This window comes from Leuciscus leuciscus, assembly GCF_965113295.1.
Source record: "Leuciscus leuciscus genome assembly, chromosome: 17".
Lineage (NCBI taxonomy): Eukaryota > Metazoa > Chordata > Actinopteri > Cypriniformes > Leuciscidae > Leuciscus > Leuciscus leuciscus.
In genome coordinates this window covers 17,657,101-17,679,850 of record NC_138741.1, presented here as the reverse complement: position 1 = coordinate 17,679,850, position 22,750 = coordinate 17,657,101, and the positions used below count along the sequence as shown (strand labels likewise).

Below are 22,750 nucleotides of genomic sequence, written 5' to 3'. Positions count from 1 at the left end.
GAGAAAATATATTCTTTTCTACTCTTTGATCTTGTGTAGTTAAATGAATAGTTCAGCTAAAAAATTAGAATTGTCATCATTTATTCATTTTTTTCAAACATGTTTTCTTCCAAACACAAAAGATGTTTCAGTGCCCCACCCCACCCCACCCCCACATACAATAAAAGTCATTCATTGTGGTCAAATATTCTTTTGGACCCCATTGACTTTCATTGTATGGACAAAATACTCCTCTTCTGTTCCACAGAGGAAAGAAAGTCATACAGGTTTGAAATGACATGAGGGTGAGTAAATGATGACAGGATTTTCATTTTTTGGTGAACTAGTGCTTTAAGGCTATTACATTGCGTCGTTCAGAGAGGCTTTTTTTTTGTTTTAAAAATCAACACATGCGAACCTCGAATGAGCTGTAAATAATGTCATGTTGACTTATATGACCACAGTTACATTTTTTATGATACATGGAATAATTGTAATGCAAGAGGGATTCTCTCCTGTAATTTTTTTTTTTTAGCTTGCCAAGGGGGAGCAGGCAAGGTGTTCGGTAAGTCTGTTCTGTTTGATGATGAATTGAACTCTTTAGAAACCGAATCAAAATAAGATAACCCCCTTCACCCTCCCCCACCCTCTCCCTGCTTCTGCACTCATAATGACTTGTTCAGCACTCTCAGGAAATGCATATGATGAAGTAGCTCCTCAATGCTTAATAGGATTTTTCACTAGAGCGGTCAATATCAAGCACCGGGGGATTGAGGGGTTTGTTTTTGAATGTTATTTCTTGTTACTGCCAAAAGAATATAGATTAAGTTATTCTGTGTGTGCTGTTATTTTCCAGAGCTTTGCTATGCATGCTGTTATATATATGTATATATAACAAGAATAACTTGTCATAAACATAAACTGAGAGAAGTAGCTCCAGCTACAATCTTTTTTTCCGCAAGACGCATGCAGTTTTGTTTATTAACCGCTAAAAGTTACATAGTGTATGTACCTTTAAAGTTAATGAAGACAGCTATTGTGTGTGCTGCTGAGATATAGTATACAACTGGAAGAGACTGAGATTTTAACCAATAGGTGATTTTATTCTCAAGCTCGCTCTTGGGAAGCAGCTGGAAAGACTAATGACTTTAACACACTTTTGTTTTCAGTAATTAGTATTCATTGTCTCACCGCAATAAAATATTTTATTGCCCTTTTTTTTATTTCTGTAAGCAATTAGGCCTTATTAATTCTTCATTACCTAAAGATCATCAAATAAGCATGCATTAAAGTGATTCATAATTTGTGATGGGAACGAGCTGATTTTCTTTGGGTATTAAAACCTTCAGCATGGATTAAAGGATTTTATTATTATTTTATGGCACAAGAGTGTTGTTACTGGAAAAAGCAGAGAATGGATGTTGTAACATGCTGTCCCTTGGTGAATTTATTTATCATTTTGTTTACATTTTGTATGCAGCTTCAGAGTTTCACTGCTTACACATAATGACTTTTGAGTAGATTTACATTCCCTGCTTTCAAATAAACAAAAATGTTATGTACAAATTTTGATAGCAGGCAAAGCACACATGCATAGCTGCTTCTTCCTTTCTTCATCCTTCCTCTAAGTCCATCCATAAAACGTCTAAATCTATAAAACCCTGTCTCTAAATACATGTCCTGCACAGCAGGTGTGGTGATATCAAATGCTGAAACTGAGCAAATAGAAGAGCAGGATGAAGGATTACTGTTAGATAAGAAGAGTGCTGTTTTATTAGATAGCTTCTTGTACATGCGTTCTGAAACTTTACGCTTGTCTATTGTTTGTCTTCTGCTGTCTCTGTTTAGCTTAGCAACAGCATTAACACCTGCATTTTCCAGTACTACTAATAAGTTTGGATTCTGCAAGTGTTTCTGGGACTGTGAAGCCATAATTTGATGATCGGCTTATAAGGGATCTTCTTTTTAGGCAAAATAAATGTAGGCCAGAATGATGACCATCAACCTGAACACTTGCAGAATTGCACCCCTTAAACCCTTTAATAAGGATATACAAACATTTATTTAGAATTACATATTTAATTGCTAATTAAGAATTAATAGTGGATGGAAAAGAACAAACAGTTAGTCTTGATTATCAAATTTCGCAGCAAAACTGCACATGTGGGAATTTCTTACTCTGACCTGTATTTATTGATAACTTTTTGTTTTGCAGTAATATAACATTGTTTTTTTGTTTTTTTTAACAAATTTGTTCAATATGTTTGACTTGTAAACCTGATATTAACTCAATATGACCTCGACTTGCTAGGCACCAATGCTAAGCTGGGGCTCCGGTGCAAAGCCTGCAAGATGGGCATCCACCACAAGTGCCTGGATGGAGTTGGACAGCAGAGATGCATGGGGAAATTGGTGAGATATTTTTTACTTTGTGAATTGGGGATTTGTCCCCCCCCCACTTTGTTTGTTTTGTTGATATTTGGTCAATCTTGGAAATTAAATGTGGAACTAAACAAGTATTCAGTGTTCATGTTCATTTGTCGCTCAGGTTGGCCAATGTTTGTTTGCCGTACAAAAAGGTGCTGAAACCAGCTTCATACTTATAATTTGTAATACCACTTTCCTGTTGTTACTTTCTGGCAGTAGGTGAAGATTTGTGTTTGAGTGTTAAGATATGTTACTCTTGAGAGGGTTATTTTTGGCGATTTGAAGGTGTGATTCATCAGTCTGTCTTTTCCTTCTGTGAATTGCTGAGTGAGTATGAATGTTAATGATTCTCTGGTGTGTACTAGAGAAAGTGAGGGAAAGGAAGGATGGGATAGTTGATATGGAATATCAAGATGCATCTATCATGTAAACACCTCTGTGCTTTACTCGAGGGACCCACAAGTCACGACTCTTATGGGAAATTCACACGCCCCCCACACACAGGAAAAAAATGGCAAGAAGGAAAAAAGTGCTAAAATTTCCATCGGTTTTCCCATGGTTTCACTGCGATGCCAGAGTGAGTCAGGTTTCTCAGAGAATGAGTGACTGACCATGAGAACAAGTTCACAGCTTTTTCAAAAAACTATTATCTATTACTATTGTAGATATTTTTTGTATACTTCTGGGATAAAATCTGTCAAATAACAGATTATATTAATACTGAGATCAAGATATATTATTATATATGTCGAATTTTTACTTTTGAATACACAAAATGCCGTTCAAAAAAATCTTACTAATCCCAAATATGTTTTTGATAGAAGGCACTTAAATGCAGTAAATCATTAATATTGTAAAATATTATTACAGTATTATCTGATTAGTAAGTAATTTCACATTTGTTAGGATGAATATAGTTGTTGAATGACAATTAACCCGGTTACAGTTCACCATAAAGCACTGCAGAAGCAACTGTTGAAAAGAAAACAAAAGAACTTTGGGTAGAATCGCCTTTGACCAATGGTTTTTATTCTTAGAACCAAGCACTTTTGATTCTAGAACTCTACTAGATCATCAACACAGGAAGTGGAAAAAATGCTGTGCTTGTGCTTCAGACGGTTTGGCAGGTTTGAGTCTCCTGATGATGTAGTGGGCTCTCACAGATGGAAAATATAGCTGTGGGGGGTCAGGATTAAAAAGAGAACAACTCCCCACAGGATTCGGCTCTAATTCCACTTTTGCTCTAAAGTGGACAAGTTGCTATTTTAAAAGTCTGTTTATTTCTTTTGGCTTGTCTGATCAGTGAGAACCTTTGAGCTACGAGTGCTTTTCAAAAGAGTGCTTTACTACCAGTCCTGATTGTTAGTCAACCATTAAAACTCCCATTATGTACAAGTGGTGTAGCTATTGTTGTTCAAATTAATCATATGGACGTTTTTTCGGTTGAGTCAATTCTGTATTTTAGGGCACTCTCAGACATGGTGCACTTTTGTTGAATGCATTTATTAGCATCTACTTCAGCACTGAACATGTCTCTTTACACGATTCCCCTAGTGAGCTCTTGGAGAAATGTGATGTGTAGCAACACTGGAGAGCTTCTCGCTGGGTTCGAGTGGTACTTAAATTAGTCCCCATCCCCAGTCATGGCTAACGAAGAAGTCTTCAAAGCAGATTTGTGATGCTGATTGCGTAGGTAGACACTCTGGACTAAACACAACAAATACTAATAAGGGCATAGTGAGGTTTATTTCTTAGGGTATGTGTGTGCCTGGATATAATGCTGTAGGAGCTTGTTCTTTGTTGATTTAAATCACTGAATCTCGGTGTAAATCTAGGGTATCTTAAAGGCATAAAATCATTCAAATACATTTAAAAAGCTTTAATCAAATTAATTTGCCTCTAACAGTCATTTATACAGTGTGCGTGAAAAAGAAGTCGAATGCTATCAGACTGACACTGGATTCATAATTAAAGAGTTAACCTTTTAAGTCATTTGCTTCAGACATGAAGCAAATGTACAGTACACTGTAATGCAGCAGCTATAAAGAGGGCACTTTGGGTGAGAACACTAGGAACATTTATCTGTGTATACTAGTGCATATTAGGATTGAGAAATGTATAGTTAAAATTATATCTCAATATTTTTCAGTTTGATTGATGAAAAGTAATGCATATTTTACATATATGCTGCTCTGAAATTGATTAGAGTAACCAAACCATCATTAAATAATCAATGCATGTTTTCACTCACGGGTTTTCACAAAATTAACACAATGAAGAATGATATCTAATTATTTTCATTCATACGCACCAATATAACAGTACATAATAAACACCAATATTTATATTACCAATATTATTTATCATCTCTTTATTAACAGGGTTATAACATTAATGACTCTAGGAAATGTATTTGCAAAAGAAAAAAAGGGGAAAAAAAGCATATTAAAATCATATTAATTGTGAGACTCTCTGAAATTTTCTCAAATATTTTAGTTTTTTACTCATTTCAATCTTAAGAATCAGCTTGAAATTTTGGCATGGCACGTAACATGAGACTGTAGCAGTGTCAGAAATGAAACAGAGCTCAAGCTAAAATGCCACTGAATGTATGTGTTTGGTATGTTGTGCTATCTTGCGATTTGTTTACATTTGTATTTGATGTTGGGTTCTTTTTTTCATGATAACCATTTGTTAACAATAACAACCAATTGTTCAGATTGAGAATAATTGGTGTTTTAAATAATTGATTCAGGTATTTAGCATAAATACATTTTATCTGTTTTGTTATAACGTATAAAAAGTTAATTAATGAAATAATAAAATCCACTGATCCTGTTTGTTTGATTGCAGCCCAAAGGTTTTCGGAGATATTCTAGCTCCCCTCTGCTGATTCAGGAACAGTTTGGTTGCATAAGGGAGGTTATGCCTATTGGTGAGCAATATGCAGAATTTCATTTATTTTATTTTTTACTTTTGCATAATATGGCATAGCATCACCAGCTTGAACATCCTGTTCACTGACATTTTGTAGCATTTTGACATATGTTTTGTTTTGTCCTAGCCTGTTGCAGTAGAGTTGACCCGGTTTATGAGACTTTGAGGTTTGGAACCTCTCTGGCACAAAAGAACAAGCGGACCAGTGGATCGGAGTCACCACAGAGAAACTCTGTAAGAAACACTTGTTTAGTTGTATCCATTTTTTCTCATACCTTTTAAAAATACATGCTTGTAATTAGTGCTTTTAATTGAAATATTTAAAATATATTTAAAAATATATATTTAAAAAAACATTACTGTAAACCGAATTTTCAAATATTCAGATATTTTTTTGTTTTGGAAGTTACATAAAAAAAATATAATAACAATAATAATGCATTTTATTTAAGGTGCTTTTCAAACCACTCAATGTCACCTCACAACAAGTAGCAGCAATAACAATATTAAAATAGAAAATAACAGTAAATAACAATGGCAATAAAAAATAGCAATAAAAAAGTACTAGATTTGAGTGCACAAAGTAATCATGGAAGATAAGCAATTCTGAATAGATGAGTTTTAAGTTTGACTTTAAATTGAGCTAACGAGTCTGAATTACGGATGCTGACTGGGAGAGAATTCCAAAGACCAGGAGAAGCACGACTAAGGGCCCTATGGCCCATGGTGGTTAGGCGAGCAGAAAGTATATGGAGGAGACCCAATGAGTTCGAGAAGGGGTGTAGGGCTGTACGAGATCTGAAAGGTAATGTGGAGCGAGGTTATGAAGAGATTTGTAAGTGAGGAGGAGAATTTTAAATTCAATCCGGAATTTGAAAGGGAGCCAGTGTAGCTGTTGGAATGATGGGGATAATACAATAATATGTTGAATAGCTAGAGTTCGGGTTATGATGGGAGCTGCAGAATTCTGAATCAGCTGGAGTCTATGAAGAGATTTGTGTGGTAAACCAGATAAAAGAGAATTACAGTAATCAATGCGGGAGGTGACAAGCGAATGAACAAGAATAGCGGAACTACGCGGAGTGAGAAATGGACGGAGGCGAGCAATATTGCAGAGATGAAAATAACAAGACCTGGTTATTTTATTAATGTGAGCTTCAAATGAAAGGGTGCTGTCGAAGATGACTCCCAAGTTCCTAACCTGGCGGGAATGAGAAACGGAAGAACCGTCAAAGGATAAAGGACAAACCAGGACAAGCGGTCAGTCTGTGGAAACGGCGAGAGCGCGCAGGTGGTTTTTCTTAATATCCAGTTCTCCTGTTGTTTCAGTTTACCATTTGAGTCAAGCCGCGTCTGGAAAGAATTACAGTTTGAATTTTATTGCACTTAAGTCCAACAGCAGTTTCGATTCCTCCCATTTGCGGATTATTTGCTTTTGCTGTGCTAATTGCTGGGCCGAGACAGCAACTGTTAATAAACTGATATAAACTAGAGAAGGTTCAGGACAGGGCCAGGACAATTAGTGCCAATAAGGAGTACTTCAGTCTTACTGCCATTAAGTTTGAGGAAGTTGGCAGAGGAAAACCAGACATTTATTTCGTGAAGGCAGTTGGTAAGACAGGCAGGGGGGAGAATGGAATCAGGGTTTGTAGATATATAAAGCTGTGTATCATCAGCGTAACAGTGGAATTTAATACCGAATTTGGAAAAGATATTACAGAGTGGGAAAATCCAGTCTGATGGGTCTCTGACAGTTAGAATGGATGCAACACGTGTGTGTGTGTGTGTGTGTGTGTGTGTGTGTGTGTGTGTGTGTGTGTGTGTGTGTGTGTGTGTGTGTGTGTGTGTGTGTTTGTGTGTAATGGTTTGACCTACATTTTGAGGCCCCAAAGGGTGCATTCACACTAGTCGATCTGAACCGTGCCTGAGCACGTGTGACCGCTAGTGTGCCCAGACGCGGTTCGCGGTACACTATAGTATGATCGCTAACCGTGATAGAGCACGGAGTAGCTGCTACTCTTGTGTGCGCTACTGTCATCATTACGACAGAAAACATCTTCTATTACTGTTTGGATAGTACACTTTATAGGGCAATCGTGTCAGGGCACTGTATAAGGCAACTGTACAATTCAACTGATAGGGTACAACAGGCCTAAAGGTGCATTTTACTTTATTCTCCTTAAAATCACTAGATGGCACAAAAATTCACCTCAGCACTTTTCTTAATAACCGCTTTTGATGATGCACATGGAAATTTGGCTGATCCTTGACGTAATCACGGACAGCGACACAAAGTTGATTCTGAGCTAATTTGATCTAATATTTCATGTGTTTTTGAAAAAAAATTAAATTTATGTAGCAAATGATAATCGATTAAAATTGACTATATTTTGAGACAAAAGTCTTCTTAATGTTTTTCAGTTTTGTTCAAGATAATTAAAGCAACAGTTTTTCTATAATGGAAGAATATGTAAAAGTATGGTATTTGGGGTAAAAGGCGCCCCTGCTGTTGGGGCTAAAAGCACAATAATTAATATGATAATAAATATTGTTTTTTTAATATATTATTAAAATATTTTTTTCTGCAATCATACACTATTGGAGTAGTGAAAAGCACATTATTCTTAAGGTGTGCCAATGTCCTCTATTTAGCATAAACATACTCAAATATTTTTTTATTAAAAATGTAAAAATGCGGAAAAGGCTAGAAAATTGTATTTATAATGGTGTGTGTGTGTGTGTGTGTGTGTGTGTGTGTGTGTGTGTGTGTGAGACTGGTGTTTGGGTTAAGATGATAATAGTAAACATGCATCCATCATTTACCGGCAGACAATCTGCTTCAGTTTAGGCTTTTAAAAAGATTGATAACACATTTTAATGTGCATTTGCTTGGCTGTGAAGTGAAACTCTTGTGGTAAAAAAAATGGTGATGATTATTATGATTAATTCATTGAAACACTCAAGACAATTAAATTTAATCTCTTTAAGCTTCTCTTTGCTCAAGTCTTAATTCACAATTGTTATTTCCTCTCTATATAAAAAGTGCTTCTTTATTCTTCTATTTAAAGGGCTAGTTCACCCAAAAATGAAAATTCTGTCACTAGTTACTCACCCTCATGTCGTTCCAAATCCGTAAGACTTTCGTTCATTTTCGGAACACAAATGAAGATTGTTTTGATGAAATCTGAGAGCTTTCTGACATCTTTGACAGCTTTCATTGACAGCTACGCAACTACCACTTTGACATTTCAAAAAATTCATAAAGATATTGTAAAATTAATTCATATGAATCAAGCGGTTTAGTCCAAAATGTCTTAAGACACACGATCACTTTTCTCTCTCTGCGCTGTTCTCACACTGCGCCTGCGTCGCGTCTGAACGCGTTGTTGTTTTTGGAGCTCTATCGATTTGATTTATAATTCTTGATTTTTCTCTTTAAACTCCCTTACAACGAACATTTTCTACTTTTCCTCGCTGAGAAGCACTAACGTTACTGCTCAAACCTCATAGTTACAACGCGGACTGTTGAGCAGACGCGTCTCAAGCCTATTAGTGATCCAACGCTGCATACTCTTAAAGGTTACGTCCGTGGATCACTGCTGAACGCGTCTTCTCCACACTCATTTACAAACAAACATTTTTTTTCGCCTATCGTGCGTCTACTCTACACCCCACCACTAAAAAAAACCCGGATTATATCCAAGACTTCAGTCATAAATTAGTATTAATATTGATAGCATCACTGGTAGCTTCGTTGCTAACTCACTGTCAATCTGTTAAAATGGCGAATATATCAGATGCAAGTAGTCTACCTTTTGGTGCAAGTGAGGACACATTTGAGCTGCACGCACTGCAGTCTGAGCTGGAAGCTGTTGAGAAACAGATCCACAACCTTTTATTGAGATAGGCCGAGCTGAGAGACCGGTGTTTGGCTCTTGAAACATCACGCGCCGATGCACACAAATCAGTGTTTAACGTTACTAACCCGCTGACTCCGACCGCGTCTACTCCGTGCGTTCCTCAGCATCGGTCGCGATCATGGTCTTGTTCACCCCGGCTCCAACACGCCACCACGAAGCCTGGGTGGTTCCGCAGCGGAAGACGCGAGTCAGGTTTAGACCAAGACTTTCTCCGACCCTCCCGGTTTTCGAGTTATCCACACAAAACCGCTTCTCCCCTCTTCGCGAAACAGAACGCGATGCTGTGATCATCGGCGATTCCATCGTTCGGCACGTACACGCTACGTTAGGTAAAAGTAAGGTGCACAGTCACTGCTTTCCTGGTACTCGTGATTCTGAAATCGCTGCTCGCGTTCCCGAGATCCTGACGGGTGACGAGCGCATCGGAACTGTGGTCCTGCACGCGGGAGTGAACGACATCAAGCCGCTTGTCCACCAGCGTCCGATCAATTTTTGTTCCGACGCGACGCCAGTGACGTTTTCGCTGCTTTTCGCGCCGGGAAAAATGTAAAAAAAAATATGAAACCATAGCAACGGCCATACACAAATTCTCGCCGCCGAGTTTCCATTGGCTGCTGCCCCGCGTTTTGACGCTCTCATTTGCATAAAGTATCCACCGAGATACTTTTTTGCAGCGCCGCTGTTGACCAAATCGACGCGACGCGACCCATCATGCTTTGCGGGGGCGTTTTTGCTGCCTGACGTAGTTCCATTGGAAATGAATGGGCTTTGGCGTCGCGTCAGAAATCGAGACGCTGGTGGACAAGCGGCTTGAGGCTGCGCCAGACGGAGATTCTGAAAAAAGACTTCAGGAATCTGATCGATACGTACGCAGCACATCGCCTGAAACAACGATCATTGTGTCAGGACCGCTTCCCACGTACTAACAAGGGCATGAAAAGTTCAGCAGATTATTTGCGCTAAATGAATGGTTAATGTCATGGTGCAATGAGCAGAAACTGCTCTTTGTAAATAATTGGAATCTGTTTTGGGAGCGTCCTAGGCTTTTCCGTGCTGATGGCTTACACCCAAGCAGATTCGGAGCGGATATTCTGTCCGATAACATCTCCAAAATGTTAAATACCCTTTGACTAGTAACCAAAAGTCCAAATCATAGTCTCTGCTGCACCAATTTAACTGATATAAATACTAGTGTAGAACATTGCATAGAAACCGTGTCTATTCCTCGTTTAGTGAGATCAAATAATAAATCTACTGCAGGATCTAGCAAAAATCTAATTGTTATTAAAACAGAAAATGTTGCTATTAGTAAACAAAAACTATTTCTAAAGCTAGGTCTTCTAAACATTAGATCACTCACACCTAAGGCAGTTATTGTAAATGAAATAGTCACAGATAATAGCTTCGATGTACTTTGCCTTACTGAAACCTGGCTTAAACCAAATGATTATTTCGGTATTAATGAGTCTACTCCTCCTGGATACTGTTATAAGCATGAGCCCCGTCTGATTGGTCGTGGCGGCGGTGTTGCAACCATCTATAGAGATATTCTCAATGTTACTCAGAAAACGGGTTATACGTTTATTTCATTTTAAGTACTTTATTTCATTCTTAGATGTTAGAAAAACATCCCTATTATCTCTAGCCTTGGCTACCGTATATAGACCGCCAGGGCCTTACGCTGATTTCCTAAAAGAGTTTGCAGATTTTCTCTCAGACCTATTAGTCAATGTCGATAAAGCATTAATTGTTGGAGATTTTAACACACACGTAGATAATCCAAATGATGCGTTAGGGGCTGCGTTTACAGATTTATTAAATTCATTTGGGGTCAAGCAAAACGTCACCGGACCAACTCATCGTCTTAATCATACACTCGATTTAATTATATCACATGGAACCGATCCAACCGATATAGATATCATTCCACAAAGTGATGATGTCACTGATCACTACATGGTAACTTGCATATTACGTACTGCTGTAATATGTCATGCGGTGTCGCGTTATCAACCAGGCAGAACAATCCTCCCATCCACCATAGATAATTTCTCAAATTGCTTATCTAATCTGTCTCAGCTGCTGCCTGAACCCAAACAAACAGATGAACTAGAAGAACTAACTAGCACAATGAGCACCATTCTCTCTAGAACATTGGATGTGGTTGCACCTATTAAATTAAAAAAGGTCAGAGAGAAAAATAAAGCACCATGGTACAACAATACTACGCATGTTTTAAAGAGAGAAACCCGTATTTTAGAGCGTAAATGGAAACAAACTAATTTAGAGGTCTTTAGAATCGCGTGGAAAGACAGTATGTCACGTTATAAAAAGGCCCTAAAAGCGGCCAGGGCTGAGCACCTCCGCAAACTAATAGAAAACAACCAAAACAATCCAAGGTTTTTATTTAACACCGTGGCTAGACTAACAAATAAACAGACGTCACCCGAACAAAATTTCCCGTTACAGTTCAGTAGTAATGATTTCATGAACTTCTTCACTGAGAAAATAGAAAGCATCAGAACCACAATTGTAAACGTTCAATCTTCAATTGCGCCTTATAATTCAGCTTCAATTATCACCCCGCAAGAACAATTACAGTGCTTTACAACTATAGAACAAAAAGAGTTAAATAAACGTATCACTTCATCTAAAACAACAACATGTTTATTAGATCCTATACCAACTAAACTACTGAAAGAAGTGTTACCTGTAGTGGAAGAGCCTCTCCTCAATATTATTAACTCGTCTTTATCTTTAGGTCATGTTCCAAGAACATTGAAACTGGCAGTTATAAAACCTCTCATTAAGAAACCACAATTAGATCATGATAATCTAGCAAATTATAGACCCATTTCAAATCTTCCATTTATGTCTAAAATATTAGAAAAAGTGGTGTCGGCTCAACTGGGCTCTTTCTTGCAACAAAATGATATCTATGAAAAGTTTCAGTCTGGATTCAGACCGCATCATAGCACTGAAACTGCATTCGTTAAAATCACAAATGATTTACTTTTAGCTTCTGACCAAGGCTGTATCTCAATACTAGTTTTACTTGATCTTAGTGCTGCGTTCGATACTATAGATCACACATTACTCTTAGATCGACTACAAAATTATACTGGTGTTCAAGGACAAGCATTAAGCTGGTTCAAATCATACCTATCTGACCGCTACCATTTTGTCTATTTAAATGGAGAAAAATCGATCATAACTCCAGTAAACTATGGAGTGCCGCAGGGATCTGTGTTAGGCCCTCTGTTATTCTCAATATATATGATGCCACTTGGAAATATTATAAGGAAACATGGAATTAGTTTCCATTGTTATGCTGATGTATGTGGGGGTCTAGCTGCTCTTTTTAAAGATATCTATCAATGTAAGCAAATATAATTTGGGAACTACACGTCTTTCAAATATCTGGGTATTGTATTAAAAGGTGCTCCACGCATTTTACTCATCATTATTTACAGGCCTCCAAAATACTCTCCAGCCTTTGCTGAGGAATTTACAGAACTGTTATCAACAATTACCTCAGAGTTTGACTGTTTTGCCATTGCTGGAGATTTTAACATTCACATAGATAATGCAGAAAACAATATGGCAAAAGAAATCAAAACTGTTTTAAAAACTTTTGATCTGACTCAGCATGTACATGGACCCACACACAATCATGGACACACTCTAGATTTACTTATCAGTAAGGGTCTAAACATCTCATCGATTGTTATTAAGGATGTAGCACTGTCTGATCATTTCTGTATTTTCTTTGATATATTGATCTCTCCTGCCACTGAAGCTAGATCTGAGTCTGTCAAGAAGAGATGCTTAAATGAGAACACTAGTGTACTATTTATGAAGGCTATATCCTTAACACCAAGCATATCTGCTGACTCTGTTGATTTTCTCCTTGATTCTTTTAACTCAAAAGTTAAAAGTGCAATTGATGATATTGCTCCTGTGAAAGTCAGGAAGAAGAGTGGCAGACAAAAAGCACCTTGGAGAAACTCAACAGCAGTGCAAAATATGAAAAGACAATGCAGAAAAGCAGAGCGCATGTGGCGGAAGACAAAGCTTGTAGTCCATTATAACATCTACAAAGACAGCCTGCATGCTTTCAATATGGAACTAGGCAAAGCTAGACAGACTTTCTTCTCAAATATTATAAACTGCAATTTAAACAACACACGCACTCTTTTTGCTACTGTAGAGAGACTGACAAACCCCCCAAGCCAGATTCCCAATGAAATGCTCTCAAACAGCAAGTGCAGTGAGTTTGCTTCTTTCTTCTCTGACAAAATCAATAATATCAGAAAGGTGATCAGCACATCCTTGAGTTGTGCTGGGGTCAGACAGATCAGACCACCTGAAAAAGTAGTAACTTTGTCTGATTTCAAAAAAATTGATGGCAAAATTTTGGTAGAAACCGTACAGCACCTTAAAACATCAACATGCGCTCTTGACACACTTCCCACATCTTTTTTCAAAAGTGTGTTAAACAGTTTAGAAGCAGATCTTCTAGAAGTGGTAAATGCCTCACTTCTCTCTGGGAGTTTTCCAAACTCCCTGAAAACTGCAGTTGTCAAGCCCCTCCTGAAAAAGAACAATCTGGATAAGACCATATTAAGCAACTATAGACCGATCTCAAATCTTCCTTTCATAGGCAAGATCATTGAAAAAGTTATCTTCAATCAGCTGAACAAATTCTTAAGCTCGAATGGATACTTTGATCATTTTCAATCTGGTTTCCGACCGCATCACAGCACAGAGACAGCGCTCATAAAGATAATAAACGATATTCGCTTAAGTACTGATTCAGGCAAATTATCAGTGCTGGTACTACTCGACCTCAGTGCTGCATTTGACACTGTCGATCATAACATACTTCTTGACAGGCTGGAAAACTGGGTGGGGCTTTCTGGGATAGTCCTAAAATGGTTCAGGTCATACTTAGATGGGAGAGGTTATTATGTGAGTATAGGAGACCATAAGTCTGAGTGGACATCCATGACATGCGGAGTCCCTCAAGGCTCAATTCTTGCGCCACTCCTGTTCAACCTGTATATGCTCCCAATGAGCCAAATAATGAGAAACAACCAAATTGCTTACCACAGCTATGCAGACGACACACAGCTGTACTTAGCCCTATCGCCTAACGATTACAGCCCCATTGACTCCCTGTGCCAATGCATTGATGAAGTCAACAGTTGGATGTGTCAAAACTTTCTTCAATTAAACAAAGACAAAACTGAAGTTATTGCGTTTGGAAACAAAGATGAAGTTCTCAAGGTGAACGCATACCTTCTCTCTAGGGGTCAAACAACTAAAAATCAAGTCAGGAATCTTGGTGTGACACTAGAGTCAGACCTTAGTTTCAGTAGTCATGTCAAAGCAATAACTAAATCAGCATACTATCATCTGAAAAATATTGCAAGAATTAGATGCTTTGTTTCCAGACAAGACTTAGAGAAACTAGTGCATGCTTTCATCACCAGCAGGGTGGATTATTGTAATGGACTCCTCACTGGCCTTCCCAAAAAGACCATAAGACAGTTGCTGCTCATACAGAACGCTGCCGCCAGGATTCTGAGCAGAACCAGAAAATATGAACATATCACACCAGTCCTCAGGTCTTTACACTGGCTCCCAGTTAGATTTAGGATTGATTTCAAAGTATTATTACTGGTATATAAATCATTCAATGGCCTAGGACCTCAATACATTGCAGATATGCTCACTGAATATAAACCCAACAGATCACTCAGATCATTAGGATCATATCAGCTAGAAATACCAAGGGTTCACTCTAAGCATGGTGAGTCTGCTTTTAGCTATTATGCCAGCCGCAGCTGGAACCAGCTTCCAGAAGAGATCAGATGTGCTCCTACAGTGGTCACATTCAAATCCAGACTCAAAACACTTCTGTTTAGCTATGCATTTACTGAATGAGCACTGTGCCGCTGTTCGTCCGTCCGACTGTACTGTATTGTATTTCATTTTATTTTTCTAAACTGTTTTAATTATTCTTATTTCTTTTTATTATTTTAATTTCTTCTATGTAAAGCACTTTGAATTGCCATTGTGTATGAAATGTGCTATATAAATAAACTTGCCTTGCCTTGCCTTGCCTTGATGACACACAAATTTATATTTCATCACGGCCGGATGAAACCGCTAAATTTTCCAAATTGACAGAGTGTGTTATATACACTATATCTATACAGATATAAAAGATTGGATGACGCGTAATTTTCTTTTATTAAATCCAAACAAGACAGAGGTAATACTTATCGGTTCAAAAAAACGCCCACAAAACATCGCACAATACAACTTTAACATCATAGGATGTCCTGTTACTTTATCCTCTACAGTAAAAGACCTGGGTGTTTTACTCGATTGCAACCTGTCTTTTGAAAATCATATTTCATATGTTACAAAAACAGCCTTTTTCCACCTTAGAAACATTGCTAAGCTACGTAATATGCTATCAGTTTCTGATGCAGAAAAGTTAGTTCATGCATTCATGACCTCGAGACTGGATTACTGTAATGCTTTATTAGCTGGTTGTCCTGCATCCTCAATAAACAAACTACAGTTAGTCCAAAATGCCGCCGCTAGAGTTCTTACGAGATCAAGAAAATATGATCATATAACACCGATTTTATCATCACTGCATTGGTTACCTATAAAGTTCCGTATTAATTACAAGGTATTGCTACTGACTTATAAAGCCCTAAACGGCTTAGCTCCAGTCTATTTAACGGATCTTCTATCGCCCTATAATCCATCGCGCTCTTTAAGATCACTAAATTCAAGGCTTTTGGTCATACCTAGGATATCCAGAACCACCAAAGGAGGGAGAGCATTTTCACATTTGGCTCCAAAACTCTGGAATAGTCTTCCTGATATTGTTCATTGCTCAGACTCGCTCTACCAGTTTAAAACTAGATTAAAGTCGCATTTCTTCAGCCAGGCATTCATATAATCCTATAGTTCGAACTACAATCCGGCCTCTAGCTCATAAATGCCAGAGGAGAACTGGCCCCCGACTGAGCCTGGGTTCTCCCAAGGTTTTTTTTTCTCCATTAGGTCACCTGATGGAGTTTTAGGACACCATTAGGTCACTTGATGGAGTTTTTCGGTTCCTTGCCACTGTTGCCTTTGGCTTGCTCAGTTGGGGATATTTTGGGGATATTTAATTTAATTTTATCAATCAGTAAATTCCTCTTGAAACAAACTTTGTTGTATTATTTTAATTTAATACTGTGAAGCTGCTTTGATACAATCTGTATTGTGAAAAGCGCTATACAAATAAACTTGACTTGACTTGACTTGACTTTATATGATAAACAGATGGAATTTGGGCTTTTATTCACATATAAACATTCATCAACTCACACATCAGTTGTGGTAAACAGAAGAACCAATGAGGTTCATTCTCGTGTTACGCAGCACGTTTGAGCTTCAGCAAGAACCAATGAGGTTCATTCTCGTGTTATGCAGAACTTTTGAGCTTCAGAAAGCTTCCGTCTCTTCAGAAAATCTGGACTAAACCGCTCAATTCATATGGATTAGTTTTACAATCTCTTTATGAACTTTTTGAAGCATCAAAGTGTCAGTTGCATAGCTGCCAATGGAGGGAAAGAAAGATCTAAAATTTCATCAAAAAGATCTTCATTTGTGTTCCAAAGATGAATGAAAGTCTTAGGGGTTTGCAACGACATGAGAGTGAGTAACTAATGACAACATTTTGTGTAGTAAAGGTGAACTATCCCTTTAAGATATTATCACAGGGATCTGTCTCTGTAAACCACTGTTATAAAACAAGAATGTTGTCATCATTATGTAATTTATAGCAACATCTTTGGTCCCTGTCATATGTACTACATTTTATTACTTTATTACATTTATGTTTTTTTTGTACTCAGGATTTCACATCTGTGTGTTCATGTGAATGTTTAAACCATCTAATGTGAAGTTACTATGGTTGTAAGGGAATCTAAGTGTCCCAGATGTAATGTTTTACTGCTTGAAACAAACACAGACACACACACCCTGGAAGGAAGTGATGGTCAACTTCAGATAATGCCTCTCTAAAGCAAATATGACCAAAAAGGGAGAGAATGAGATGAAAGAGAGAGAATAGACAGAAGAAACAACAGGATGAAGCCAGGGTGGAATAAATCAACCATGAAATTATTTGCAAATAAAAGATAAAAGCATATTTATATGGTATTTAATAAATCTCTCAATAGTAATGTTAACATTTAACATTTTACGTCTAAAATACATAACAGACAAAGACATTTGTTAAGACACATTGTGTTCATATATGTGTATTTGAGAGAATTCATGTGTGTTTACTCGTTTGTTCAGACCAGTGACGTGGCTCAGGTACCAGAGGAAAAGGCGGCCCACTGCAGTCGTGCTCAACTCACCAGGAAACCCAGTGACAATGGTGAGAACATGTTAAAAAAAACTTCATTTCCGGACAATTTGAGCTTTCCTAAATAAGAATAAATCCAACTACAAATGTAATTTTTTTGAAGATTAATTTTTTTTATTTAAAAGTTTTTAAATTCTAAAATTTTCTTATCAAATACATTATTTGTTATTCATTTATATAAGCATTATTTATTGTCAAATTCTGCCTTAAATCACCCTATGATAAAACAGACCGAGCAGAAACTGCTCATGCTTATCTGCGGCTCCATCCCAAAATCCTCGGTTTAACTCCAAACTGCCAGCTTCTGATCAGAGACATTACTCACACTTATTACCGCTTAAGCCTAAATGGCACACTGTTGTTTGGACAGACTGTGATATAGTATCAGAAAGTCTTCAGTTCATCACAGACTGACCCCCAGCTTCAGTGAATTCATGTGCCCACGACTGTGCTTGTTTGGGAAGAGAGACAGATATTTTTTCTCTGGTGCCAGCATGACCGAGAAACTATGATTATTTTTGTCTAATCAGTCCACCACTCTGACCAATGACCCAATACAACAGCATCATTCATTTAACATCATGCAATAAGAAAACAAGCAAGGTTTGTTCTACAGTGAGTTGCTCATTATCAACAGATCTAAACTTGAATTACAGTCTTTACTCACTGATTTTTACTGTACTGTGTGTTTTAGTTTTTACACCCTTGGAGAATGGAACAGAACATTTTCATATTGCTGAAAGGAAATCAGAAGAATCATCTGTAAGCATCACAAAATCTCTTTTTACACACTTTGTATAATCTTTTTTTATATTGTTTATGCCATTTATGGCTGTCAAGTGTCTATGGGTCAGTCAATAAAGGCACATACCGTAAGTCTTGGCTACCAAAAAGCTATTGAACTTTTGCATCGTTATTCTCCACGAAAAAACAAGATAGAGTTCATTGAGTTGTCATAATAAGGCAAAATTAAACAGTAAAACAAATATGAGTTGCACTACTGTTAGAAAGTTTGGGGTCAGCAAGGTTTTTTTTATTTACCAAGGATGCTCAAAAGTAACAGTAAAGACTTTTCATTGTTACAAAAAAATTGTGTGTGCGTGCACTCATACTTAAACATTTCCCAGGAGTTGGTGGAAAAATTCCAAATCCACCTTAGCCAATGTCTGCAGCCCAGTAATGTTTGCATTCTGGAATCTGTCTTTATTTAACTCATGCTTCTGGCAATAATGTTTCATTATTAATATTTTCCTTTCATTGCATTACATAAATGCAATCTGAAATATTCAATAAATTCAGGAATGATACTATAAACTAGGAATTTAACTCTAAAACAATAAACATTAACAACTAACATTAAAAGTTTAATGTAATTTTTTTCTCAACACACATTTTCAGTATAACATCTGTTGATTTGTGATGTAATTTGTAAGAATCTTTCTGTTTATGTCCCTGTATGTTTAAACTGTAGTCAAACAGAGAGCTGAAGAGGGACCCCCTGCAGCTCAATACTTACGTGGCTTTGTTCGGATTCACCCAACAAGACAACCAAGACCTGGAAATGAGGTGAGAAGAAAGTATTTTTTAGATTTCAAAGGAGGCATGAGCTGCTGTTCTTTTCCTTTCCTATATTTATTTTGTGGTATCAACAGCAGATGGTAGTATTCTACTAACATCTATAATAAACTTCCTTTTCCCTCTCACAAACACACACACACACACACACACACACACACACACACACACACACACACACACACACTAGAAATGTGCTGAGTTATTCAGTGTCACAGCTGATTTGAGTCTTCACTCCAGTATCATGTGATCATTTTTGATCTCTCTCTCTCACTCGCTCTCTCTCTCTCTCTCTCTCTCTCTCTCTCGCTCTCGCTCTCGCTCTCTCTCTCTCTCTCTCTCTCTCTCTCTCTCTCTCTCTCTCTCTCTCTCGCTCTCTCTCTCGCTCTCTCTCGCTCTCTCTCTCTCTCTCTCTTTATGCAGAACGCACACCGTATGCTTACCTACATTGACAAGCATACTCTTGAATAAACATGAGTTTTGATGGGGAAAAAGTTTTCAGTTTTCTGCCTAAAGTCCAAAACTGATTTTATGTTTCTATTCATCATCATCAAGATTTATTAAGAACACACATGGTCCAAAACACAAACAGTAACTGACAACAAAAATGTTTTGTTAAATAAACATTTAAATAAATTATTAAATAAACATTTGTTCAAAAAGATGCTGACCTTGTAATTAAGGTGCGGTCACACTGGACTTTGAGCATGCAAATTCAGAATACGGGCAACTGCACAGGGTTTCTGTTTTTGATAAGTTATAAATAATAGATAATTATTATAATAAATTAATGAATGAAGGTCAATGGTATTTTATCAGTGCAACTCTTCCTTGCAATAAAATAACAGGTTGAATAGTGCCATAGTACTATTTGTAATGCAGCTCACCACCAATTTAAAAAGTAATGGGGAATTAAGCTTTTAAGATTCAAAAAGGACACAAATCATCGTAAAATATCATTGAAGTGATCTATACGAGTTTTACTCTACATGTGTGCTATATTCCTGTCCATAGAGCGCTATAAACATAAAAACTGTATAAACATTAAAAGTCCATTACCATAAACCTGTGGTTTTGGCAGATGTTAAATTGACAGAGTTTGAACAGCTTGGTTTGGTACTTTGATTGTGACCTCTGTGTTATTGTCCCTGCTCAGGACTGATTCTGAATGCACACATTTCTCTTTACAATCGTTCACACAGTAGCACTTTCATGTCCTTTGGTTCAGGTCTGATTCTCAGAACCTTTCCAGGAATCTGAGGCTGCAAATCACTGTTGACTTTAGATCTCTTTGCATGTGCAGTTTCATTCTGGCCTCGTGTAATGGAATGAGGCCATCGCAAAAAAATTTGTCTCATCAAAGCTTTCAATCCAAAACTAATTCCAAAAGTAATTTCATATTATTGAAAGGGGATGTAATGTACTCATTTGTCCTAATGTGTTCCTGTCTCCCTGCAGACCCGGAGATCGAATAATCCTGGCAGATGATTCCAATGATGACTGGTGGAAGGTAAAAATCATGACAAATTTGCAGACTTCCACTTTCATGGTTAAAAATGTATTCTCTCTTTTATGCGACGTTCTGCATCATTCTGCAACTTGATGATTTAAAAGATGCTCACAAAAAGTAAATTACAAAAAGTGCAATTAAAGTGAAGTATAGTGCTATTTGTAATGGCCAACATAAAATTTGGTTGGTTCCTTTGAAGTATTTCGAAATTGAATACACAGAAATTCTTAGTGATTAGTCAAACAGGAGAAAATAAGAAATCTTTTTTCAATGCCCTTATCCATGCAATTACAAATTGATGAGGAAAAAAGCTTTCAAGTTTTTATGTCAAAATTATTACTTTAATCAATAGCATGTTTTAACATACATTTATGTGAGTTCAAATTTTTGTTCTTGTGTATCTTACTTATAATTCCAGGGTGTGATTGAAGATAGAATAGGTTTTTTCCCAGCATCCTTTGCACATCAGGTGAGGGCAGGCGACAGGGTGTTCAGATGTCACCGAACCTTTATTGGCTGTAAGGAACAAGGGCAGATCACCCTGAAAGAGGGACAAGTGAGTACATTTAAGCAATTGCTATAGTCTAATAATTTCTAACTTGGATTCCCGCCACAAACAGCTTAATAATGCTGCACTTTCAGATTTGTGTCAGCAGTGAGGATGAACACAATGGCTTCATCAGAGTAGCCAGTGGAAAAAAGAGAGGATTTGTGCCCTGTGACATCCTGGAGAATATATGAAATGAAAGAACAGTTTGGTTTGGTTTGGTTTGGTTTGGTTAAAGAAAAAGAGACTTTCCAGGGCAACGACTCGTGCCACCTGTAGGATGAGCAGACACTGCAGGGCTCTCAGGAGGGATCACAACAGCCCTCTTCTAACCCCTGCCTTCCTCAGTGACAAAGGAAGAATGTACACTGACTCCAAAGAGTATTTGGACACCTAAAAATGCATACATTTAATTTCATTAACTAACAAAACAATCAAATCATCCGCAAACAAATGATGCCAAGCTTTTCTTTGAACAAATTTCACTTTTCTAAGCCATTTTTTTCCTACGACTTTTAACCAAATAGTGTCAAGGTTGTTGACAACTAGAAAGTATACTGTATGTATTATATCATTTCAAACTTGAACCTATATTTCTTTAAACGCCACTTGGTTTGATATTTTGATATATAATGCAATGAAATGCGTACTTCAAGTACTTCAACTTAAGTTTAGCTTAAATGTCCAAATACTTTTTGGGGCCCATTGTATGCGTGTTTCATTAACTAATGAATGTAAGTCATATTTTTTCTCATCTGAGAGAATTGTGTTTTCTGTATTTAATTTATTGAATGTTAGTGTAAGGCGTCAGCAACTGCAGCAGTTTTAACGATCAGCTATTCACTATAGCATTAAAACTCACTTCACACTGTTTTGAAATACTGTAATTGTTAAAGCAACATATTTAATTCTTCAATTATTTCCATAAAATCAAATACATGTCTGATTCTATATAAATGTTCTTTTTTTCAGCTGATTTTTATTTTATTTATTTTGTATAAATATACTGGTGTTTTTCTTTTCTTTTTGTGCTATCATTAACACTTCAGAATTCAGAATGACTATTTATTTTTATTTAACTTAATTAGCTTAACTTAAGTTAAATGATTTAACTTCCAAAATGTTATTTTCCACTCATGCTTCTGAGAACAGAGCAGGAAGGAGCAGAGCTCAGCTGTGTCAGGATTATGAGTGTGTTTAGATGTCACTTCTAATACAAAGCAGAAATAACATCAAACGCACCCCCACCCCCATGTGGACATGGGTTTCAGCCAACAAATCTTGACATGTTTTTAATGTCCTAGTGTGTTCAGCTGTCTCAATTTCTCAAACATTTGATATGTGCTACATGTCATACTGATTATCTTTTATTAATAAGTAAACACAAGGCATTATTGGAAAATAAACAT

General features: G+C 37.1%; 1 protein-coding gene across 2 annotated transcripts in view; it reads left to right on the top strand.

The window, feature by feature from the left end:
- stac (SH3 and cysteine rich domain) overlaps positions 1 to 21,565 on the top strand; it is a 31,372-nt gene extending 9,807 nt beyond the window's left edge. The window contains exons 3-12 of one of the 2 annotated variants that reach the window (XM_082143073.1): positions 515 to 544; positions 2,291 to 2,391; positions 5,260 to 5,341; positions 5,471 to 5,577; positions 17,640 to 17,721; positions 18,404 to 18,471; positions 19,181 to 19,275; positions 20,743 to 20,794; positions 21,213 to 21,350; positions 21,437 to 21,565. In XM_082143073.1, coding sequence (XP_081999199.1) covers positions 515 to 544; positions 2,291 to 2,391; positions 5,260 to 5,341; positions 5,471 to 5,577; positions 17,640 to 17,721; positions 18,404 to 18,471; positions 19,181 to 19,275; positions 20,743 to 20,794; positions 21,213 to 21,350; positions 21,437 to 21,535 — 854 coding nt within the window. In that variant the 3' untranslated portion in view covers positions 21,536 to 21,565. The remainder of the gene's footprint in view (positions 1 to 514; positions 545 to 2,290; positions 2,392 to 5,259; positions 5,342 to 5,470; positions 5,578 to 17,639; positions 17,722 to 18,403; positions 18,472 to 19,180; positions 19,276 to 20,742; positions 20,795 to 21,212; positions 21,351 to 21,436) is intronic. The other variant, XM_082143074.1, reaches the window with a different exon arrangement.
- Positions 21,566 to 22,750: the final 1,185 nt, after the last annotated feature.